Here is a 25,662-nt window from a genome sequence, read left to right on the forward strand (position 1 = left end):
TTGGGGATGAAAAGCTGTACTGAAGGCTAACTTTGTCCCCAATCCATGATGTAGACTCTTCCAAAAGTTCGATGTGAACCTGGGATCCCTGTCAGAGATTATCCTTGCTGGAACTCCATGCAATCTAACTACCTTTCGAATATACAACTCTGCATATTGATTCATCGAGAAGTTGTTTCTAACTGGTAAAAAGTGAGCTGACTTCGTCAACCTGTCAACTATTATCCATATTGAATTCATTCTTCGTTGTGTAATTGGCAGTCCAATCACAAAGTCCATGGTGACATCTTCCCATTTCCAAGTGGGAATGTGTAATGGTTTCAGAAGTCCTGCTGGCCTTTGATGTTCAACTTTGACCTGTTGACATGTCAAACATTCGCTAATAAACTTAACGATGTCTTTCTTCATACCTGGCCACCAGTATAGCATCTGTAAATCCTTGAACATCTTTGTACTCCCTGGATGAATAGAATATGGTACAGTGTGAGCCTCAGTCATCACATCTTCCCTCAGTGAATCTACTGCTGGTACCCACTTTCGCCCTTTGTGATGCACGATCACATCCTTCACTGTATACAATGCACCCCCTTTAGCTTCATCTTTAAGTTTCCAAGTTAATAATTGCTGGTCTGAAGCCTGACCTGTTCGAATCTTGTCGAGCAAACTTGGAACCATTGTTAAGGCTGATAGGGCACAAACTTCCATCGGCTCAACTACTTGCAATCTGAGTCGTTCAAAATCTGCAATCAACTCTTGTTGAGTTGTCATTCTGTTCAAGGTTGCAGATTTACGACTCAAAGCATCTGCTACTACATTAGCTTTACCCGGATGGTAGCTAATATCACAGTCATAATCTTTCACCAATTCGAGCCATCTTCTCTGCCTCATGTTCAACTCCTTCTGGGTGAAGAAGTACTTCAAACTCTTATGATCAGTGAAAATCTGACACTTCTCACCATAAAGGTAATGTCTCCACAGTTTGAGTGCGAAGACAACTGCTGCCAATTCAAGGTCATGGGTAGGGTAATTCTTTTCATGAATCTTCAACTGTCGTGAAGCATATGCTATCACCTTTCCATCTTGCATCAAGACAGCCCCTAATCCACTCTTGGAAGCATCTGTATAAATTACGAATCGACCTGTTCCTTCTGGTATGGCTAGTACTGGTGCTGTCATCAACTTTTTCTTTAACACTAAAAAGCTTTTCTCACACTGATTAGACCATTCAAACTTCACACTTTTGCGAGTTAATGACGTTAGTGGCAGCGCTATCTTGGAGAAATCCTGAATGAATCTCCTATAGTAACCCGCTAATCCCAAGAAACTCCGTATCTCTGTAGCATTCTTTGGAGTAACCCAATTTTTAATTGCTTCTATCTTTGCTGGATCAACCTCTATTCCCTTAACCGAAACTATGTGACCCAAAAATGAAATCTGTTCCAGCCAAAATTCACACTTACTGAACTTAGCAAACAATTGTTTTTCTTTCAGAATCTGCAAGACTATAGTTAGATGCTGACGATGCTCATCTGAACTACGAGAGTAAATCAGTATGTCATCTATGAATACTATGACAAACTGATCTAAGAAAGGCTGAAACACTCTGTTCATAAGATCCATGAATACTGCCGGTGCATTGGTACCTCCAAATGGCATGACTAAAAACTCGTAGTGGCCATAATGAGTCCTGAAAGCCGTCTTATGAATATCTTCATCTTTCACCTTTAATTGGTGATAACCTGATCTCAAATCGATCTTGGAGAATACTACTGCCCCTTGTAACTGATCAAACAAATCATCAATCCTTGGCAGTGGATATTTGTTCTTCACTGTTACTCGATTCAGCTCTCTATAATCGATGCACAGTCTCATAGACCCATCTTTCTTCTTGACAAACAATACCGGTGCACCCCAAGGCGATATACTCGGTCTAATAAAGCCTTTATTGAGTAGCTCTTGTAGTTGCTCCTTCAATTCTTTCATTTCAGTCGGTGCTAATCTGTATGGTGCTTTGGAAGCTGGTTGGGTTCCGGGCATTAATTCAATCCCAAATTCTACCTCCCTAGCTGGAGGTAATCCTGCAATATCATCAGGAAATACTTCTGGGAAATCTCTCACTACCTCGACGTCTTCAAGTTTCGATCGAGGTAATTCTTGGTCGCAAGTGACACTTGCGAGGAAACCTGCACATCCTTTATTCAACAGTTGCCATGCCTTACCTACTGAAATTAAAAGAGATGAATTATTTTTCGGTGTGGCATAGAATAGAAACGTTTCTCCATCCTTAGTTTTCAAGGAAACCGTCCTCCGTTTACAGTCTATGGTAGCCTCGTAACAAGACAACCAATCCATACCAAATATCACGTCAAAGTCCGACATTTTGAGGATAATAAGATCAGCATACAACTCATGACCTTGCATCTGTATACTGCATCCTCTGACGATCAAATCACTACTCAATTCTTCCCCTGAAGGCAAGGATATACTAAATCTCGATATTGACTTATCCGGTACTAAACCCGATTTATTAACAAATTCAATAGATATGAATGAATGTGTAGCTCCAGTATCAATTAAGACATGAGCGGGATTACTGGAAACATTAATCATACCTGTAACTATAGCTGTATTAGGATCCACTTGATCATGTGCCATTGCAAAAACTCGTCCTCTTACTGGTTCTTTGGATTGAGGGCAATCTTTTCGATAGTTCCCTGGTTTTTTGCAAAGGAAACATACTCCAGTCCCTGCCATGCATTGACCTAAGTGAAGTTTTTCACATTTTTGACAAGCTGTTGGTGCAATCGCCAGTTTTGGTGCTGGTAGAGCCAATTGTTTCTGCCCCTGAGGTCGATGCTGCTACTGTTGGTATGGTCGGTGTTGGGGTGGGGCTTGGTACGGTCTCTTTCTGTTAGCATTTCCTTGTTGGTCCTGATTCTGATAACTAGATCTTTTTGCTTGTGACTCTCTGATAATGTCGTTTCTGTCCTTTTCGGACAGCATGGCCTGATCCACCGCATATTTGTAATTTTTCGCTCCACTTAGTCTAACATCCTTTCTGATGAAGGCATTCAATCCTTCTGTGAAATGTTTCAACTCTTCAGCAGGTTCACCAGAAATCATCGGTACAAAGTATCTTCCCCTTTCAAACTTCTTTACATACTCCGCAATTGACATGTTTCCTTGACGGATCTCCAAAAACTCTCTAGCCAACCTGTTTCGGGTGCTCACCGTGAAATATTTACCGTAGAACACATCCTTGAATCCATTCCAAGTAAGGGTGGTTAGGTTCAACGCTGCTTTGGCTCCATTCCACCAAACACGAGCGTCATCACGGAACATATAGGTAGCACATCTCAATCTATCCGCATCCGTGATCTGCATGAATTCAAAAGCAGTCTCCATAGCTTGGAACCATTGTTCCGCTATCAAAGGATCAGTCTCTCCTTTGAACTCAGGTGGTCCCAACTCTAAGAAACTTTTGTAGATAGGGTTCTGATTAGCTGCAGGATGGTTATTTCCAGCATTAGCTGTCTGGACTTGAAGCAACTGTTGGATTTGAGCTCCCTGAGCACGGCTTTGCTCTTGAAGTAGAGGAGTTAATCCCGCCAAAAACTGGTTGTTTTGATTGTTCTCACTATCTGGCCCGCAATCACTATGGTTGTTGTTTGCAGAATTGGTGTTGGTATTGGTGTTGTTTCCCCTACGTGATGTCATAGTCCTAAAGTCCAATATTATCCACACCGCTCAGTCACGATTCAAAACGTGAATATACTTTAACATATAACAAGCAAACATATATCTCATCGCATTATCATACACATAATAACATAAGACACATAACTTACAGACATGAAGACGGAGCGTTGGAGTCGTGGCGAGTATGCATGAGTGTTTCAAGAAAACCCAGAGCGAACTGCTCTGATACCAAACTGTAACACCCTCAACCGATGAAGGTATTACCACACTAACATGACCATAAAACCTCTGTGCGGAAAAGAAAATTTTTGAAAGATGTATGCATACATCAAACCTTACTTAAAACATTTCAGAATAGTTTACAAACCAATTCATAACAATTTGAAACATAAAGCGTATTTTCTTCAATCAACATAACAACATTTAGTTCATTAACTTGACATAACATACTCATCACATAACACACTCATCACATAACACACTCATGCATCGCCCGCCGGTCCGACTCCTTGCTCTTCTTCATGCCCGGCATTGAACTCATCGACATATGCATAAATGTCATCCTCATTACCTGCACCATTCAAGTATAGTGAGTCTAAAGACTCAGCAAGAGTATGCAGTAAAAATCATGAGATTTCAATAATCATTTAAACTTAACATAGCATAACATAACATAACATAACATAAGCTTATCATTTGGCGACGAATTATGCGAAATTGTGGCAACCTTCATAATGGGCACATTCATCTTTTCTTGTTGATCAACAATCATATGGCATTACGCCTCATAACTTTCGTTCATTCCTTTTCGGAGGCTCCTCCGGAGCTCATCCCGGAGGACCTAACCCGTACATTGAGCCGTATTTGGGAGGGCTACTCCGGAGCCCAAACCGGAGCACCGTTCCCGTATTGCCACCACAAAGACACATAAGACATCAAAATATTTTCATGCATCAACATATTTTATCTTCATAATTCAACATAGCATTATTCATTCATGCTTTATCATTTTCATTTCATCAACATATCCTTTCATCCATCATGAAGCATCATTGAAACATCATAATTTCCATCTTAACTTTTGTTTCATGAACATAAAACTTTACTCGATAACTTCGTGCATGTAATAAATGATAAAAATCATACTTTCATATTGAACATAGGTTTCATGAAAGAAACTTAGACATGTACATGCACCACATAACGTAATCGATCCACGTAAGTCGTTCTTTCCGTTCTTGACTTTAAACTTGAAACTTTTTGCATAAAAACTCTTAAATATATTTTAGAATCCTTAATAGGTCATAACCATGTATTTAGGACCTTAAAATAACATAAATAAAGCTTCAAATCAGAAGGCCATGCGCGGGGGCGCTACTTTTCGGGCGCGGGCGCGCATACTCTGCTGATGGGTCTGCTTGTTCATTCTTAAACTCTATTTTGCAGTCGGAATTCGGAAAAGTGGTAAACATGAAAGGTTTAGCCCTTGATCTTGGCTTTCTAATTCCGAAAACTGCACCTTAATTGGAATTTTAAATATAAAGTTATACTCAATCTCCTAAGACTGGTCAGTGCAGAAAAATCAAACCAATCAATAAACTTTGGATTGATTTTGGCCAAACTTCAAAACCGATTTTGGAAAACTTCAAAACATGAAAGTTGCAGAAAAATTAGTTATCTTTCAAATACAATTGGCCTCATCTAATTTGGATTACTACAAAAGAATTTACTCACAAAATTGCAACAAGTGTCGATAATCCGAGGCAACCCATCACATGCAACGTTTCAAAGTTTTAACTCAACTAACTCAACTCTTTAAAATTCAACACATACCTTCAAAATCAGTACTTTCCCAACTCTAAATCATAAGATTCTATCATCACACATTATTTATCAAGAATTTCACAAGAACGACTTACATATCACGACTTATGCTTCACAATTTCAATCAAACATAGATCATGATTTTAAGCTCTAAAAAAATCATGCATAAACATTACATAAATCATAATTTTCATATCAAAATACTTGAATGGTGGTTTAAAATTGCTTTAAAAAAAACTTGCCTTGAATGGAGGAGGAGTTGATCCGGAACTTCGGAGACGAACTAACCACGAAGAGGAGCAAGATTGAAGTTTAACTTTGAAATTTCTTGAAGCAACCGTGTAGTGTTCAGAGAAGAAGAGAATAAGAATGAAAATAAAAGAAAGAAGAAGAAGATAGGCGTGAAGGAGGGCAATCATGGGGAGACAAGTCCATAAATAAGTGGGGAACGTGGTAGAAGAGTGTTGCTTTCAACACTTAATTCGCATTGTGGTGACTAATTAAAATGAAGTCTACCACTCTTCCTTGACTCGACTGATAAAAAAATACTATCTCCCAACTCTTTTATTCAAATTATATCAATATTATACTTAAAATACTCGTGAAAATAAGTTCTAACACTTCGTTCGTAAGTTAGCCTCGTCCCGAGAGTCTAGAATCAAACTCAACCTGAAATCATTTACTTAATCAAATTGTTAAACGTAAAATAAACATAATCATTAAATCATAACTTAAACAATTTAAGGCATAAAATCATTAAAAATTTATGTTTAAATAATCATGAGCAATTTTAATGGATTTTTTGGACTTTACAGAAATAGTTCGACCAGTACCAACAGACTTGTGGTCTCGTGACAAGGGACTAGATTGTCGAAAGTTATTTCGACCAGTCGGTCCGAATCAGAATTTTCCGTGAATGTGATAATCAGAGGTTGAGATGCATTCTCAGGTATTCCATAGATTTTTGGACAAAATCTTTTAAGGGGGGAGAATGTAGTAACCCTTATCCAAATAAGGTGATTAGGGGGTTAATCAACATTAATTAAGCAATTAACGTCAGGACAGATCGGAAGCTCCGATGGGGCAAATCGAACGCTCCGATCCAATCGGATGCTCCGTCGGTAGGATTGGACGCTCCGATCCGATCGGATGCTCCATCGGCAGGATCGGACACTTCGATCTGTCTAGGTCCTACGTCATCATCGACGTCAGCAGAGTTACATCATCATCGACGTCAGCAGAGTTACGTCATTGATTACGTCTAGATGGGACATTGGAGACTCCGACGATGCTTATCGGACGCTCTTTTCACGATCGGACATTCCGATCCGGGATCGGACGGTCCGATATCCTTCTATAAATATGGGATCTGTAGTGACCCTTACCGAGATCACTTACTAATCAAAAACTTAAGCATGCAATTAACTAAATTAAAATAGTAAGCCAGAATAAACTGCGGAAGCAATAAACATTATACAATCCCAAGGAAAGAAATCTGTAAATACCCAAATAAATATACAACCAAATCGAACAGTGTAATATCCAACTACATCAAAATAAATCCCTGGGCGAAATACCAGCTGGCCATCAACTGCCTAATCCCTCTTGGATCCACCTGCCCCATGGAATAGGGTGTCCATATATACAAAGTAAGAGACGTGAGCATAAAACGCTCAGCACGAGAGTACGAGCATGTTGTATCACATAGATGCATGAATGCAAGTGTACCGCCTACTGAAACTAGAGACCAAAGATCAGATAACAAAGACAGACCGGGCCCTGGTATGTAGCACGTTGTGCCATCGCATCAGGAGGTGGCTCCCATACCGAATACTAGTGGATACTCCGGACCCAAATCGATGGAAGTCCATCCACTAAAAGGATAGGGTAAGACCCTCTAATATCCCAAGGATAAAGCTCGAAATGTAATATTCATGCAGCATACAGTCATGTAATAAAATATGCACATAAAATCATGCAAGCACATAATACAGACATACTCAGTCAGGATATCTTGAACAGTACTTTCATACCTCAACTACTAGGCAAGCTCTAACAGCTCTAGGTCCACGCCTACTCTCCGCACTACACTGCGAAATGATACTACTATCATTATATTACTCCAAAAGCTTTAATTAAGATATTGCATACTCCTAAATATTTTTAGGAAGCAAAAGCTATACCTACGTCCGTCGTCAGCCCGTTGCTGTCGCTTGCCTCAAAACTAGGCCACAGCTCCTCTACGATGCCTGGATTGCTATGCCACTTCCGGATTTCCCAAAGGAAGCCTAGAATTCCCTAGATCTAAACTAGAAGACTAAGGAGTCGAGAAAAGATAGATGATTGGTGCGCCCAAAAGTGAAGCTCGGCACCTCTATTTATAGAACACGATCGGAACCTCCGATCCCGATCGGAATGTCCTATCTGGACATTGGAGCTTCCGTTCTTGCTTATCTACCACGTGGCAAAATCTCATTGGCTGGATGCGGATAAGGGAGATCAGAACCTACGTTCCAGATCAGAGCTTCCGTCGTCCCACACGTCATGGCTGACGTAATCTTATCGGAGCTTCCGATCACCATAGGAACTTCCGATCACTGCAACGGAGCTTCCGTTCTGATCAGTCCTTAATGGTTCATCCATTAATCACCAATTCTGGGTACGGGCTACTACATTCTCCCCTAATTAAGATATTTCGTTCTCGAAATCAGATCTTAGGTACCAAAATGCAAAAAACATGCAAAAAATTCTTTATTCAAATTAAACATTTTTGCAATGAATACAACACTGAAACAAAATCAAAATAACTCAAGATGTTTTGAACGCATCCTGCTCTCAAGCTCCCAGGTGGCTTCTTCAGTGCCTCGGCGCTGCCACTGAACTAGAACTAGAGGAATAACTTTATTTCGCAATATCTTATCCTTATGATCCAGAATACGAACCGGCCTCTCTACATAAGTCAAATCAGTATCCACTTGAACTTCAGACGGCTGTAGAATATGAGACTGATCCACCACATATCATCGCAACAGAGATACGTGGAACACGTCATGGATACTGGACACATACGGTGGCAAGGCTAATCGATAAGCAAAATCTCCAATGTTCTCCAAGATCTCAAAAGGACCAATGTATCTGGGAGACAACTTACCCTTGAGACCAAATCTGATAATCCTGCGGAAAGGTGAAACTCTCAAAAATACTTTCTCCCCAACATCAAACTGCAGAGGTCTACGCTTGGTATTACCATAGCTTTACTGACGATCCTGTGCAGTCTTAATCCGTTTCTTGATCTGGTCAACAATATCTGCGGCCTGCTGGACTAACTCTCCGTACAACGCCTCAAAAGGTGCCATCCCAATGCTACGATGGTAAATGTTGTTGTACGCGAACTTAATCAATGGTAAATGATCTTGCCAGATCGAGTCAAAATCCATAGCACACGCTCGAAACATATCCTCTAAAGTACGGATAGTGCGCTCTTACTATCCATCAGTCTCCGGGTGATAAGCAGTACTCAAACTGAGAGTAGTGCCCATTGCACGCTGAACACTCCCCCAGAATCTGGAAGTAAACCTGGTGTCTCGATCACTGACAATGCTCATCGGCACTCCATGAAGTCGAACGATCTCCTGAATGTACAACCGTGCCATATGATAAACGCTGTACTCTTGACTATAGGGAATGAAATGCGCTGACTTGGTGAGTCGGTCCACCATAACCCAGATAGAATCACAATTCCTCGAAGATACCGGCAAATGGGTCAGAAAGACCATCGTGATAAGCTCACATTTCCACTTCGGAAAAGGCAGATTGTGAAGCAAACCTCCAGGTCGTCGGTGTTCTGCCTTGACCTGCTGACAAACCAAGCATCTCGAAACATATTGATACACGCTGTGTTTCATCCCTTTCCACCAAAACCGAGTACGCAAATCTTTGTACATCTTGTTGCTCCCCGGATGGATACTCAACTTATTGCGATGCGCCTGAGACAAAATCTCCCCCGTAGATCCTCATCCTTCGGAATCACAAGCCAACCAGACAAACACAGAAAACCGTCCGACTGATAGTGAAATCCGGACGTACTACCCTTATTGGCTAAACGATCCAAACGTTGGGTCTTCGGATCAGACATTTGAGCATCCCGAATCCCCGAATACAAATCTGGCTCAGATAGTATCGCAAACATCTGGATACCCTACATACCCTTCTTGTGCTTGAAGGTTCTCCTCTAAAGAACAACAATTCTTGATCGCACGAGACATCGAACAAGTCTGAAGTGTGGATAATCTCACCTTGCAACTCACGGCATCAACAGTGAGATTAGCAGCTCCCGGATGGTACTTAATCTCGTAATCATAGTCCTTCAGCAAGTCCATCCAACGCCTCTGCCTCATGTTCAACTCCACCTGAGTGAACAAATACTTGAGACTCTTGTGGTCGGTGAAGATCTCAAAGCTCTCGTCATACAGATAATGACGCCAGATCTTCAAAGCAAACACAATAGCTGCCAACTCCGAATCATGAACTGGATAATTGTCTTCGTGTAACTTCAACTGTCGAGAGGCTTATGCAATAACATGCTTGTTCTGAGTCAGAACACAACCTAGCCCCTGAAGAGAAGCATCTGTGTAAACAGCATACCCTCTAGATCCTGACGATAATGTCAACACAAGAGCAGAAGTCAACCGTCGTCGAAGTTCACAAACACTCTCCTCACACTCTGAGGACCACTAGAAATCAACACCCTTGCGGGTAAGTTGCGTCAACGATCGAGCTAGATGTGAGAAGTTCAAAATGAAGCGACGATAATATCTTGCTAGACCCAGAAAACTGTGGATCTCAGCAACCGTCATCGGACGCAACCAGTTAAGCACAGTCTCAATCTTGCTCGGATCAACAGAAATTCCATCCCTGGATATGATATGGCCAAGAAAGATCACTTGATCCATCCAGAACTCGCACTTACTCAATTTGGCGTAAAACTGCTCATCCCAAAGGGTTTGCAGCACCAAACGCAGGTGAGAAACATGTTCATCTGCATTACGTGAATACACCAGAATGTCATCAATGAAAACCACGACAAACTTATCCAAAAACTCCCTGAAGACTCGGTTCATCAGATACATAAATATAGTCGGCACATTAGTCAACCCAAACGGCATCACTAGAAACTCGTAATGCCCATAGCGAGTACGAAATGCGGTCTTGGATATTTCCTGATCTCGGACTCTCATCTGATGATACCTAGCTCTCTAGTCAATCTTGGAGTAAACTGAAGTACCCTGCAACTGATCAAACATATCATCAATACAAGGCAAATGATACTTGTTCTTCACAGTAACTCGGTTCAACTGTCGATAGTCAATGCACAACCGCATAGACCCATCCTTCTTCTTCACAAAGAGAACATGAGCTCCCAAGGAGATACACTAGGACGAATGTACCCTTGTCCAAAATATCGTGAAACATTCTTCAACTCTCGCATCTTTGACGGATCTAGACGATACGATTCTCGAGAAATAGGCAAAGTACCCGGCATCAACTATATGTCAAACTCGACTTCCCTAATAGGCGGAAAACTCGGAATCTCATCTAGAAATACATCTGGGAATTCATTCACAACTGGAATACTTTCTATATCAACGCTCTCAGTGGACAAATCAACTGCATAGATGAGGTAGTCTTCCCTGCCAGACTCTAGAGATCGACAGGCTCTCAAAGCTGACACCAACGGCATCGAAGGTCGCGCTCCCTCACCATAGAAAAACCAGCTATCACCCTCAGCCGGATAAAATCAAACCAACCTCTGGTAGCAGTCCACTGAAGCTCGGTAGGTATTCAATATATCGATCCCCAGAATACAATCAAAATCCTCCATCGCAAGAACCATGAGATTCGATATCATAATGTTCCCTTCAAACTCTAAAGGGCAACCCATCACTAGGCATTTAGCCAATGCAGATTGGTCCGTCGGAGTAGAAACAGAAATCACTACGTCTATGCAATGCATGGAAACTTATGTTTTTTAACAAAACGTGCAGAAATGAAGGAATGAGATGCACCAGTGTCAATAACTACAAAAGCACGCATGCCATATAATAGAAATGTACCTGCGATGACCCTCTCATTCTCCTCCACTGCTTGATCATGCTTCAAGGCAAACACCTAACTAGATGTCCGCGGCTTCAGATGAGAACTCCCAGCAGACTGTCCATGCGATCTCTGCTGAAAGGTAGTATGAGAACCCGATCCTGAACCAGAACCAGAACCACTTCCTCCAGCAAGTGTACAATGTAGTAGCCCGTAAACAAAATCAGTAATTAAAGAATTAATCATAATTACTTGGATAGAGTTCGGAAGCTCCGAAGGTGAGTTCGGAAGCTCCGATCAGGATCGGAAGCTCCGAACAGGATCGGAAGCTCCGATCGATATTACGTCAGGCATGACGTGTGGCAAGATCGGAAGCTCCGATCAGGACCGGAAGCTCCGATCACCCCTATCCGGAGACAACAAATGATATTTTGACACGTGGCAGATCAGGATCTTCGGAAGCTCCGATGGCAGGATCGGACGTTCCGATCGAGGTTCGGACGTTCCGATCAAGGATCGGAAGTTCCGATCGTTGTCTATAATAGAAGGCCGAGGCTTCACTTTCATTTGCCAATTCCGAGTTCTCCTTTCCATTCTAGTCCTTTTGGAGCTGTTCTAGTCTTCTTGGGCTTAGTCCGGAGGTCGGTAAGGCGTTCGGTAGTCGTAGCGGAGTTGTGCCCAAGTTCTGGAGGCATCGACATCAAAGGGCTAACGACGGACGAAGGTATAGCTTTTGCTTCCTATAAATATTTAGGAGTATGCAATAGCTTAGTTAAGGCTTTTAGAGCACTTTAATGATAAGAAGTATCATTTGGCAGTGTAGAGCAGACTATAGGCGTGGACCTAGAGTTGATAGAGCTTGCACTGTTTTGAGGTACGAAAGTACTGTTCGAGATATCCTGACTGAGTATGCATGTATTATGTGACTGCATGATTTATATGCCATGATATTATGCTGCATTCATTTGCATCTTGCTGTATCTCTTTCGAGATGTCTGTTAGTAGGGTTGTACCCTATCCTGTTAGTGGATGGGCTTCCATCGATTTGGGTCCGGCGTATCCATGGTTATCTCGGTATGGGAGCCACCTCCTGAAGCGACGGCACAGCGTGCTACATACCAGGGCCCGGTCTGTCTCTGTTATCTGATCCTTGACCTCGAGTATTTAGGGAGTTCACTTTGCATGCATGTATACTCATACTCTCGCACTGAGCATTTTATGCTCACGTCTCGTACTCTGTATTTTCTGGACACCCTATTCCATGGGGCAGGTTTGCGATTGGATGAGGAGGGTGGATCCAGGAGGGGCTAGTCAGTGGTTGGCCAGCTGGAGCTTCGTCTAGGTTTTATTACTGTTGTTTGGGTTTATACAGCTATTCGATTTGGTTGTATATTATTGGATAAATTACAGATTCCTTTACTTGGGATTGTTTAATGTTTATGGTTTCGGCAGTTTTATTCTGAAATCTGTTTTATTAAGTTAATTGCATGCCTAAGTTCTGTTTAGTAGGTGATCTGGGTAAGGGTCACTACATTTATGGTATCAGAGCATGCAAAAAGAATTCTTGGGATTTAGTCTCATCTTGAGGTATTTTTGTAGATGGCAAATCATGACGACCGGAGTTCTCATGGCAGTGTTGGTGGGCATTGGGGTGATGCCGACCGGGAGCCTCGTCGAGAAAGGCGTCATCGTCATCATGACGATGAGCGTTTCACTGTGCGTCGATTCTTAGCTATGGGTCCTAAGCCCTTAGTTGGAGGTGAGTCTCTGGAGGATGCGGAGAACTGGTTAGACCGCATGGAGATGACTTTTCAGACTTTCCAATGCACCGAGGAGCAGAAGGTGGAGACCCTTGGCTATCTTCTGGATGGGCGTGCGCGCAGGTGGTGGAGGTTTACTTCTGCACCTTTTGTTGCGGCGAGAGGAGTGGCCGCCTGGGCCGAGTTCCGCACAGATTTTCAAAAGCGGTATTTTCCTCTTGCACTCCGTCAGTCGAAGGGAGGTGAGCTACTGAGTCTACGACAAGGAGCCATGTCTATCGATGAGTATCCTATTGCCCCGAGATTGCTGATAGCTCAGAGATGAAGTATAATCTGTTCCTTCAGGGCCTTAACCCTGAGATCCATGACCGTGTGGCGGTTGGCGACGACATGTCCTATGAGGGTTTGGTGAGCCGTTGTCACCAGGCGGAGGACAGCATTCGGCGGAACAGGTTTTTCCCTCAGTCGAGGCCTACTAGTTCTTTGGGTCCCCGTGCCCAAACTTTCAATAAGTCTGGATCTTCTTCTTCCTCTGGTTCTAGAGGTGTTGTTCATTACGGTAAGAAGGATAAGTGTGATCACTGTGGGAAGAACCATCCATCTGACAAGTGCCGTAGAGCTTCTGGAGCTTGTTTCCGTTGTGGAGAGACTGGTCATATCCGGAGGGATTGTCCACTGTCTGGGGGAGGCGGTTCTGGTTCTTGTTCAGGATCTGGTTCTCAGGCCACCGTTCAGCAGAGGTCGCAGGGACAGTCTGCTGGGAGTTCACATTTGAGGCCACGAGCTTCTGGCCAAGTCTTTGCCCTGAGACATGATCAGACTGTGGAGGAGAATGAGAAAGTCATCGCAGGTACATTTCTGCTTTATGGTATACCTGCTCTTGTACTTATTGACACTGGTGCATCTCATTCCTTCATTTCTGCACGTTTTGTTAAGAGGCATAAGTTACCATGCATTGCACTAGACGTAGTGATGTCTGTTTCTACTCCGACGGGCCAATCTGCTTTGGCTAAGCGTCTAGTAATGGGTTGCCCTTTAGAGTTCGAAGGGAACATTCTGTTAGCGAATCTCATGGTCCTGGCAATGGACGAATTTGATTGCATTCTGGGAATAGATATGTTGACTACCTATCGAGCTTCAGTGGACTGCTATCAAAGATTAGTATGCTTTCATCCAGAGGGGAGTGAGAGTTGGTTTTTCTATGGTGAGGGAGCGCGACCCCCGATGCCTTTGGTATCAGCTTTGAGAGCCTGTCGAGCTCTAGAGTCTGGCGGGGAAGGCTACCTTATCTATGCAGTTGATTTGTCCGCTGAGAGTATTGGGATAGAGAGCATTCCTGTTGTGGATGAATTTCCAGATGTATTTCCTGATGAGATTCCAAGTTTTCCTCCTGCTAGGGAAGTCGAGTTTGGCATAGAGTTGATGCCGGGTACTTCGCCTATTTCTAGAGCACCGTATCGTCTGGCTCCGTCAGAGATGCGTGAGTTGAAGAATCAGCTACAGGATCTTTTGGACAAGGGGTACATTCGTCCTAGTGTATCTCCTTGGGGAGCTCCTGTTCTCTTCGTGAAGAAGAAGGATGGGTCGATGCGGCTGTGCATTGACTATCGACAGCTGAATCGAGTCACTGTGAAGAACAAGTATATGTTGCCTCGTATTGATGACTTGTTTGATCAGCTGCAGGGCACATCAGTTTACTCCAAGATTGACTTGAGATCTGGGTATCATCAGTTGAGAGTCCGTGATCAGGACGTAGCCAAGACTGCATTCCGTACTCGCTATGGGCATTACGAGTTCCTAGTGATGCCATTTGGTTTGACTAATGCGCCGGCTATATTCATGGATTTGATGAACCGTGTCTTCAGGGAGTACTTGGACAAGTTTGTCGTGGTCTTCATTGACGACATCTTGGTGTATTCACGTAATACGGAAGAGCATGTTTCTCACTTGCGGTTGGTACTACAGACTCTTGGAGATGAGCAGTTGTACGCCAAGCTGAGCAAGTGTGAGTTCTGGATGGATAGAGTGGTCTTTCTTGGCCATATCATATCCAGGGAGGGGATTTCTGTTGATCCAAGCAAGATTGAAGCAGTACTTAATTGGTCGCGTCCGACGATAGTTGCTGAGATCCGTAGTTTTCTGGGTCTAGCAGGGTATTATCGTCGCTTCATTCTGAATTTCTCTCAGTTAGCTCGACCGTTGACACAGCTTACCCGCAAGGGTATGGATTTCGAGTGGTCCTCCGAGTGCGAGGAGAATTTCTATGAGCTTCGACGGCGGTTGACTTCTGCGCCGGTGTTGGCATTACCGTCCGGATCTGGAGGGTATGTGGTTTACACGGATGCTTCTCTTCAGGGGTTAGGTTGTGTCCTGACTCAGAATGGGCATGTGATCGCATACGCTTCTAGACAGCTGAAGCTTCACGAGGACAACTACCCAGTCCATGATTTGGATTTGGCAGCCATTGCGTTCGCTTTGAAGATCTGGCGTCATTATCTGTATGGCAAGAAATTTGAGATCTTCATCGACCATAAGAGTTTCAAGTATTTGTTCACTCAGGCGGAGTTGAACATGAGGCAGAGATGTTGGATGGACTTGCTTTAGGACTAAGATTGCGAGATTAAGTACCATCCGGGAGCTGCTAATCTCACCGCCGATGCTTTGAGTCGCAAGGTGCGACTATCCGCACTTCAGACTTGTTCGATGTCTAGTGCGATCAGTGACTGTTGTACTTCAGGTTATACCTTCAAGCATAAGAAAGGTATGCAAAATATCCAGATGTTTGCGATATTATCTGAGCCAGCCTTGTATTCGCGGATCCGAGATGCTCAGATGTCTGATTCAAAGACCCAGCATTTAGCTCGTCTAGCTAACGAGGGTAGCTCGTCTGGATTTCATTATCAGTCAGATGGCTTTCTATGTTTGTCTGGTAGGCTTGTGATTCCGCAGGATGAAGAGTTGCGAGAGGAGATTTTGTCTCAGGCACATCGCACTAAGTTGAGTATTCATCCTGGGAGCAACAAGATGTACAAGGATCTACGTACTCGTTTCTGGTGGAAGGGAATGAAACGCAGTGTTTATCAGTTTTTTTCGAGATGTTTGGTGTGTCAACAGGTCAAGGCAGAGCACCGACGACCTGGAGGATTGCTTCACAGTCTGCCTATTCCTGAATGGAAATGGGAGTTTATCACAATGGACTTTGTGACCCATTTGCCGGTATCCCCGAAGAACTGTGATGCTATCTGGGTTGTGGTGGACCGACTCACCAAGTCAACGCATTTCATTGCCTATAGCCGAGAGTACTCTGTGGATCGCATGGCACGGATGTACATTCAGGAGATCGTCCGACTTCATGGAGTGCCTGTGAGCATTGTCAGCGATCGGGACCCCAGGTTTACTTCTAGATTCTGGGGGAGTGTTCAGCGTGCGATGGGTACTACTCTCAGTTTGAGTACAGCCTATCATCCGGAGACTGATGGTCAGTCAGAGCGCACTATCCGTACGTTAGAGGATATGCTTAGAGAGTGCGTCATGGATTTTGGTTCAGCCTGGCAGGATCATTTGCCGTTGATCGAGTTCGCTTACAACAACAGCTATCACACTAGTATTGGGATGGCACCTTTTGAGGCGTTGTATGGGCGACGTTGTCGTACTCCACTCTTCTGGGAAGAAGTGGGGGAGAGACAGGCTGAGGGACCGGAATTCATTCAGCAGGCGATATATATTGTTGATCAAATCAAGAAACGGATTAAAACTGCATAGGATCGTCAGGCCAGTTATGCTAATATCAAGCGTAGGCCCTTGAAGTTCGAGGTCGGGGAGAAAGTGTTTCTGAGAGTGTCACCTTTCCGCAAGATTCTCAGATTTGGCCTTAAGGGCAAGTTGTCTCCCAGATTTATCGGTTCGTTTGAGATCTTGGAGAGCATTGGCGATTTGGCTTATCGACTAGCTTTGCCACCGCATCTATCCAGTATTCACGACGTGTTCCACGTATCTCTGTTGCGACGGTATGTGGCGGATGAATCTCATATTCTGCAGCGGTCTGAGGTTCAGGTAGACAAGGATTTGATTTATGTTGAGAAACCTCTTCGTATCCTGGATTATAAGGATAAGGTTTTACGGAACAAAGTCATTCATTTGGTTTTAGTTCAGTGGCAGCGCCGAGGCACTGAGGAAGCTACTTGGGAGCTTGAGGACAGGATGTGTAAAGACCATCCTAAGTTGTTTTGATTTCATTCTTTAAGTTGTATTCAGTTGCAAACTCTGTAAACGTTTGATTTGAATAAAGAATGTTTCTGATTTTTGTTTTTGCATTCGGTACTTAAGATCTGATTTCGAGGACGAAATATCTTAAGTGGGGGAGAATGTAGTAGCCCGTAAACAAAATCAGTAATTAAAGAATTAATCATAATTACTTGGTTAGAGTTCGGAAGCTCCGAAGGTGAGTTCGGAAGCTCCGATCAGGATCGGAAGCTCCGATCGATATTACGTCAGGCATGACGTGTGGCAAGATCGGAAGCTCCGATCAGGACCGGAAGCTCCGATCACCCCTATCCGGAGACAACAAATGATATTTTGACACGTGGCAGATCAGGATCTTCGGAAGCTCCGATGGCAGGATCGGACGTTCCGATCGAGGTTCGGACGTTCCGATCAAGGATCGGAAGTTCCGATCGTTGTCTATAAATAGAAGGCCGAGGCTTCACTTTCATTTGCCAATTCCGAGTTCTCCTTTCCATTCTAGTCCTTTTGGAGCTGTTCTAGTCTTCTTGGGCTTAGTCCGGATGTCGGCAAGGCGTTCGGTAGTCGTAGCGGAGTTGTGCCCAAGTTCTGGAGGCATCGAGATCAAAGGGCTAACGACGGATGAAGGTATAGCTTTTGCTTCCTATAAATATTTAGGAGTATGCAATAGCTTAGTTAAGGCTTTTAGAGCACTTTAATGATAAGAAGTATCATTTGGCAGTGTAGAGCAGACTATAGGCGTGGACCTAGAGTTGATAGAGCTTGCATTGTTTTGAGGTACGAAAGTACTGTTCGAGATATCCTGACTGAGTATGCATGTATTATGTGACTGCATGATTTATATGCCATGATATTATGCTGCATTCATTTGCATCTTGCTGTATCTCTTTCGAGATGTCTGTTAGTAGGGTTGTACCCTATCCTATTAGTGGATGGACTTCCATTGATTTGGGTCCGGCGTATCCATGGTTATCTCGGTATGGGAGCCACCTCCTGAAGCGACGGCACAGCGTGCTACATACCAGGGCCCGGTCTGTCTCTGTTATCTGATCCTTGACCTCGAGTCTTTAGGGAGTTCACTTTGCATGCATGTATACTCATACTCTCGCACTGAGCATTTTATGCTCACGTCTCGTACTCTGTATTTTCTGGACACCCTATTCCATGGGGCAGGTTTGCGATTGGACGAGGAGGGTGGATCCAGGAGGGGCTAGTCAGTGGTTGGCCAGCTGGAGCTTCGTCTAGGTTTTATTATTGTTGTTTGGGTTTATACAGCTATTCGATTTGGTTGTATATTATTGGATAAATTACAGATTCCTTTACTTGGGATTGTATAATATTTATGGTTTCCGCAGTTTTATTCTGATATCTGTTTTATTAAGTTAATTGCATGCCTAAGTTCTGTTTAGTAGGTGATCTGGGTAAGGGTCACTACATACAATCCCTTCGGAGATGACCAACCTCTCCACATCAAAAGCATGCTCCAGAAGCTTTACGGAATTTGTCTATCGGATGATTCTTCCCGCAATGCTAGCACTTCTCTTTTTTCCCGAAACGGGTGACGCCACCAGAACCAGAGGAAGAAGAGGATCCAAACTTCTTAAAACACTGTGCATGTGGACCCAAGGAACTCGCAGGCCTAGACTGAGAGAAAGACCTGTTACGCCGAATGCTATCCTGCACCTGGTGACATCGACTCACCAGCCCCTCATAAGTCATGTCATCACCAACCGCCACCCGATCATTAATCTCTGGGTTAAGGCCTTGAAGAAACAGATTATACTTTATCTCTGAGTTGTCAGCAATCTCAGGGCAATAGGACAAGAAGTCAAAGAACTTCTGCTGGTACTCGTCAATCGACATAGCTCCCTGTCGTAGACTCAACAACTCACTCGCCTTCGTCTGATGAAGTGCAGGAGGAAAATACAGATTCTAAAAAGTTGTGCGGAACTCGGCCCATGTAACAACTCCTCTCGCAGCAATGAACGGTGCAGAAGTGGACCTCCACCACTTATGGGCTCGTCCCTCCAAGAGATAATCAAGCGTCTCCATCTTCTATTCCTCAGTACAGTGGTATGTCTGAAAACAATTCTCCATTCGCTCTAGCCAGTTCTTAGCATCCTCAAGAGTCTCTCCTCCAACCAGAGGTTTAGGACCCATCTGCATGAACCAATGCATACTGAAACAACGATGATCATCACAATGACGATGATGGCGCTCCTAATGACGATCATGATCATCATCTCCTCAGCGTCCACCTCCACTACCATGGCTACTCTGGTCATCATAATTTGCCATCTACAAAATTTACCTCATGGTTATCTTATGCAGAATCTAAATCCCAAGATTAATATGCATGCTCTGATACCATAAATGTAGTGACCCTTACCGAGATTACCTACTAATCAGAAACTTAAGCATGCAATTAACTTAATTAAAACAGTAAGCCAGAATAAACTGCGGAAGCAATAAACATTATACAATCCCAATGAAAGGAATCTGTAAATACCCAAATAAATATACAACCAAATAGAACAGTGTAATATACAACTACATCAAAATAAATCCCTGGGAAAAATCCCAGCTGGCCATCGACTGCCTAATCCCTCCTGGATCCACCTGCCTCATCCAAATGCAAACCTGCCCCATGGAATAGGGTGTCCAAATATACAAAGTACGAGACGTGAGCATAAAACGCTCAGCACGAGAGTATGAGCATGTTGTGTCACATAGATGCATGAATGCAAGTGTACTGCCTACAGAAACTAGAGGCCAAAGATCAGATAACAAAGACAGGTCGGGCCCTAGTATGTAGCACGCTGTGCCATCGTATCAGGAGGTGGCTCCCATACCGAATACAAGTGGATACTCCGGACCCAAATCGATGGAAGTCCATCCACTAACAGGATAGGGTAAGACTATATAATATCCCAAGGATATAGCTCGAAATGTAATATGCATGCAGCATACAGTCATATCATAAAATATGCACATAAAATCATGCAAGCACATAATACAAACATACTCAGTCAGGATATCTCGAACAGTACTTTCGTACCTCAACTACTAGGCAAGCTCTACCAGCTCTAGGTCAACGGTTATAGTCCGCACTACACTGCGAAATGATACTAATATCATTATATTACTCCAAAAGCCTTAATTAAGCAATTTCATACTCCTAAATATTTTTAGGAAGCAAAAGCTATACCTGCATCCGTCGTCAGCCCGTTGTTGTCGCTTGCCTCAAAACTAGGCCACAGCTCCTCTACGACGCCTGGATCGCTATGCCACTTTCGGATTTCCCAAAGGAAGCCTAGAATTCCTTAGATCTAAACTAGAAGACTAAGGAGTCGAGAGAAGAGAGGTGATTTTTAGTGACCCTTACCTCGATCACCTACTAAACAAAACTTAGGCATGCAATTAACTTAATTAAACGGATATCAGAATAAAACTGCGGAAACCATAGACATTATACCATCCCAAGTAAAGGAATCTGTAAATACCCAAATATAGTACAACCAAATCGAATAGTTGTATCAATCCAATAACCACAGAATAAAACCTAGGCGAAGCTCCAGCTGGCCAACCACTGCCTAGCCCCTCTTGGATCCACCCGCCTCGTCCAATCGCAAACCTGCCCCATGGAATAGGGTGTCCAGAAACACAGAGTACGAGACGTGAGCATAAAATGCTCAGTACGAGAGTATGAGTATACATGCATGCAAAGTGAACTCCCTATAAACTCGAGGTCAAGGATCAGATAACAGAGATAGACCGGGCCCTGGTATGTAGCACGTTGTGCCGTCGCTTCAGGAGGTGGCTACCATACCATAATACCAGTGGATTTACCGGACCCAAAGCCATGGAATTCCATCCACTAATAGGATAGGGTAGAACCCTACTAATAGACATCTCGAAGGAGATATCTCAGTATGCAAATGAATGCAGCATAAATCAATGACATGTAAACCATGCAGTCACATAATACATGCATACTCAGTAAGGATATTTCGAACAGTACTTTCGTACCTCAAATCAGTGCAAGCTCTACCAACTCTAGGTCCACGCCTATAGTCTACTTTACACTGCCAAATGATACTACTATCATTATAGTGCTCTAAAAGCCTTAACTAAGCTATTGTATACTCCTAAATATTTATAGGAAGCAAAAGCTATACCTTCATCCGTCGTTAGCCCTTTGATGTCGAAGCCTCCGAAACTTGGGCACAACTCCGCTACGACTATCGGACGCCTCGCCAACCCCCGGGTCAAGCCTATGAAGACTAGAACTACTCAAATATGCCTGGAATAAAGAGGGATTCTCGAAATTGGCAAGTGAAAGTGAAGCCTCGGCCTTCTATTTATAGACATCGATCGGAACCTCCGATCCTCTATCGGAACGTCCGATCCTGCAATCGGAGCTTTCGAAGATCCTTATCTACCACGTGTCAAAATATCACTAGTTGACTTCGGATAGGGGCGATCGGAGCTTCCGATCCTGATCGGAGCTTCCGATCCTGCCACACGTCATGCCTGACGTAATACCAACGGAGCTTCCGATCGTGCATCGGAGCTTCTAATCTCGATCGGAACGTCCGATCCTGCATCGGAGCTTCCGATCCGTCCGGTACCCAATCTATTTAATTGGCGTTGATTAATCCCTTAATCACTGATTTCGGGTACGGGCTACTACATTCCTCCCCACTTAAGATGTTTCGTCCTCGAAATCAGATCTTAAGTACCGAATGTAATACAGAAATCAGAAACATTCTTTATTCTAATCAAACATTTACAGAGTTTGCAACTGAATACAACTTAAGAATGAAATCAAAACAACTCAGGATGGTCTTCACGCATCATGTCCTCAAGCTCCCAAGTAGCTTCTTCAGTGTCTCGGCGCTGCAACTGAACTAAAACCAAAGGAATGACTTTGTTCCGCAAAACCTTATCCTTATGATCCAGGATACGAATAGGTTTCTCAACATAGGTCAAATCCTTGCTCACTTGAACCTCAAACCGCTGCAGAATATGGGACTCATCCGCCACATATCGTCGCAACAGAGATACGTGGAACACGCCGTGAATACTGGAAAGACGCGGTGGCAAAGCTAGTCGATAAGTCAAATCGCCAATGCTCTCCAAGATCTCAAACGGACCGATAAACCTAGGAGACAACTTGTCCTTAAGGCCAAATCTGAGAATTTTGCGAAAACGTGACACTCTCAGAAACACTTTCTCCCCGACATCGAACTGCAAAGGCCTACGTTTAGTGTTAGCATAGCTGGCCTGACGATCCTGTGCAATCTTAATCCGTTTCTTGATCTGATCAACAATGTCTACCGCCTGCTGGATAAACTCCGGTCCCTCAGTCTGTCTCTCCCCCACTTCTTACCAGAAGAGTGGAGTACGACAACGTCGTCCGTACAACGCCTCAAAAGATGTCATCCCAACGCTAGTATGATAGCTGTTGTTGTACGCAAACTCGATCAATGGCAAATGATCGTGCCAGGCTGAACCAAAATCCATGACGCACGCTCTAAGAATATCCTCCAAAGTACGGATAGTGCGCTCTGACTGACCATCAGTCTTCGGATGATAGGCAGTACTCAAACTGAGAGTAGTACCCATCGCACGCTGAACACTCCCCCAGAATCTAGAATTAAACCTGGGGTCCCGATCGTTGACAAAGCTCACCGGCACTCCATGAAGTCGAACGATCTCCTGAATGTACAACCGAGCCATACGATCCACATTGTACTCCCGGCTATAGGCAATGAAATGCGCTGACTTGGTGAGTTGGTCCACCACAACCCAGATAGCATCACAGTTCCTTGGGGATACCGACAAATGGGTCACAATGTCCATTGTGATAAACTCCCATTTCCATTCAGGAATAGGCAGACTGTGAAGCAATCCTCCAGGTTGTCGGTGCTCTGCCTTGACCTGTTGACATACCAAACATCTCGAAACAAACTGATAAACACTGTGTTTCATTCCCTTCAACCAGAAATGAGTACGTAGATCCTTGTACATCTTGTTGCTCCCAGGATGAATACTCAACTTAGTGCGATGCGCCTGAGACAAAATCTCCTCTCGCAACTCTACATCCTGTGGAATCACAAGCCCGCCAGACAAACACAGAAAGCCATCTGACTGATAATGAAATCCAGACGAGCTACCCTCGTTAGCTAGATGAGCTAAATGCTGGTCTTCGAATCAAACATCTGAGCATCTCGAATCCGCGAATACAACGCTGGCTCAGATAATATCGCAAACATCTGGATACCCTGCATACCTTTCTTATGCTTGAATGTATATCCTGAAGTACAACAGTCACTGATCGCACTAGACATTGAACAAGTTTGAAGTGCGGATAGTCGCACCTTGCGACTCAATGCATCAGTGGTGAGATTAGCAGCTCCCGGATGGTACTTAATCTCGCAATCATAGTCCTTAAGCAAGTCCATCCAACTTCTCTGCCTCATGTTCAACTCCGCCTGAGTGAACAAATACTTGAGACTCTTATGGTCGGTGAAGATCTCAAATTTCTCGTCATACAGATAATGACGCCAGATCTTCAAAGCGAATACAATGGCTGCTAACTCCAAATCATGGAATGGATAGTTGTCCTCGTGAAGCTTCAGCTGTCTAGAAGCATATGCAATCACATGCCCATTCTGAGTCAGGACACAACCTAACCCCTGAAGAGAAGCATCAGTGTATACCACATACCCTCCAGATCCTGATGGTAATGTCAACACTGGTGCAGAAGTCAACCGCCATCGAAGCTCACAGAAGTTCTCCTCACACTCGGAGGACCACTCGAAATCCACACCCTTGTGGGTAAGTTGCGTTAACAGTCAAGCTAACTGATAGAAGTTCAAAATGAAGCGACGATAATATCCTGCTAGACCCAGAAAACTACGGATCTCAGCAACTGTCGTCGGACGCGACCAATTAAGCACCGCCTCAATCTTGCTTGGATCAACAGAAATCCCCTCCCTGGATATGATATGGCCAAGAAAGGCCACTCGATCCATCCAGAACTCACACTTGCTCATCTTGGCGTATAACTGTTCATCTCGAAGAGTCTGCAGTACCAACCGCAAGTGAGAAACATGTTCTTCCGTATTACGCGAATACACCAAGATGTCGTCAATGAAGACCACGACAAACTTGTCCAAATACTCCCTGAAGACACGGTTCATCAGGTCCATGAATATAGACGGCGCATTAGTCAAACCAAATGGCATCACTAGAAACTCGTAATGCCCATAGCGAGTACGGAATGCAGTCTTGGATACGTCCTAATCTCGGACTCTCAACTGATGATACCCAGATCTCAAGTCAATCTTGGAGTAAACTGAAGTGCCCTGCAGCTGATCAAACAAGTCATCAATACGAGGCAAAGGATACTTTTTCTTCACAGTGACTCGATTCAGCTGCCGATAGTCAATGCACAGCCGCATCGACCCATCCTTCTTCTTTACAAAAAGAACAGGAGCTCCCCAAGGAGATACACTAGGACAAATGTACCCCTTGTCCAAAAGATCCTGTAGCTGATTCTTCAACTCACGCATCTCTGACGGAGCCAGACGATACGGTGCTCGAGAAATAGGCGAAGTACCCGACATCAACTCTATGCCAAACTCGACTTCCCTAACAGGAGGAAAACCCGGAATCTCATCAGGAAATACATCTGGAAATTCATCCACGACCGGAATGCTCTCTATCCCAACACTCTCAGTGGACAAATCAACTGCATAGATAAGGTTGCCTTCCCCGCCAGACTCTAGAACTCGACAGGCTCTCAAAGCTAATACCAAAGGCATCGGGGGTCGTGCTCCCTCTCCATAGAAAAACCAGCTATCACTCCCCTCCGGATGAAAGCGTACTAATCTCTGGTAGCAATCCACTGAAGCTCAATAGGTAGTCAACATATCAATTCCCAGAATGAAATCAAAGTCTTCCATCGCAAGAACCATGAGATTTGCTAACAGAATGTTTCCCTCGAACTCTAAAGGGCAACCCATCACTAGACGCT

At 43.9% G+C, this 25,662-nt stretch overlaps 1 protein-coding gene across 1 annotated transcript; it reads right to left on the reverse strand.

Annotated features, from left to right (window-relative positions):
• Positions 1 to 2,859: 2,859 nt before the first annotated feature.
• Positions 2,860 to 3,717, reverse strand: LOC140877637 (uncharacterized). Its single transcript, XM_073281175.1, has one exon. The coding sequence runs from the start codon at positions 3,715 to 3,717 to the stop codon at positions 2,860 to 2,862; it is 858 nt and encodes a 285-aa protein (XP_073137276.1).
• Between the last annotated feature and the right edge of the window lie 21,945 nt (positions 3,718 to 25,662).

Source organism: Henckelia pumila, chromosome 2 (genome assembly GCF_033568475.1).
Source record: "Henckelia pumila isolate YLH828 chromosome 2, ASM3356847v2, whole genome shotgun sequence".
NCBI lineage: Eukaryota > Viridiplantae > Streptophyta > Magnoliopsida > Lamiales > Gesneriaceae > Henckelia > Henckelia pumila.

What these genes read in the sequence shown, in the direction of transcription:
- LOC140877637 (XM_073281175.1), bottom strand. Translation starts at nt 3,717, where the DNA reads ATGACATCACGTAGGGGAAACAACACCAATACCAACACCAATTCTGCA.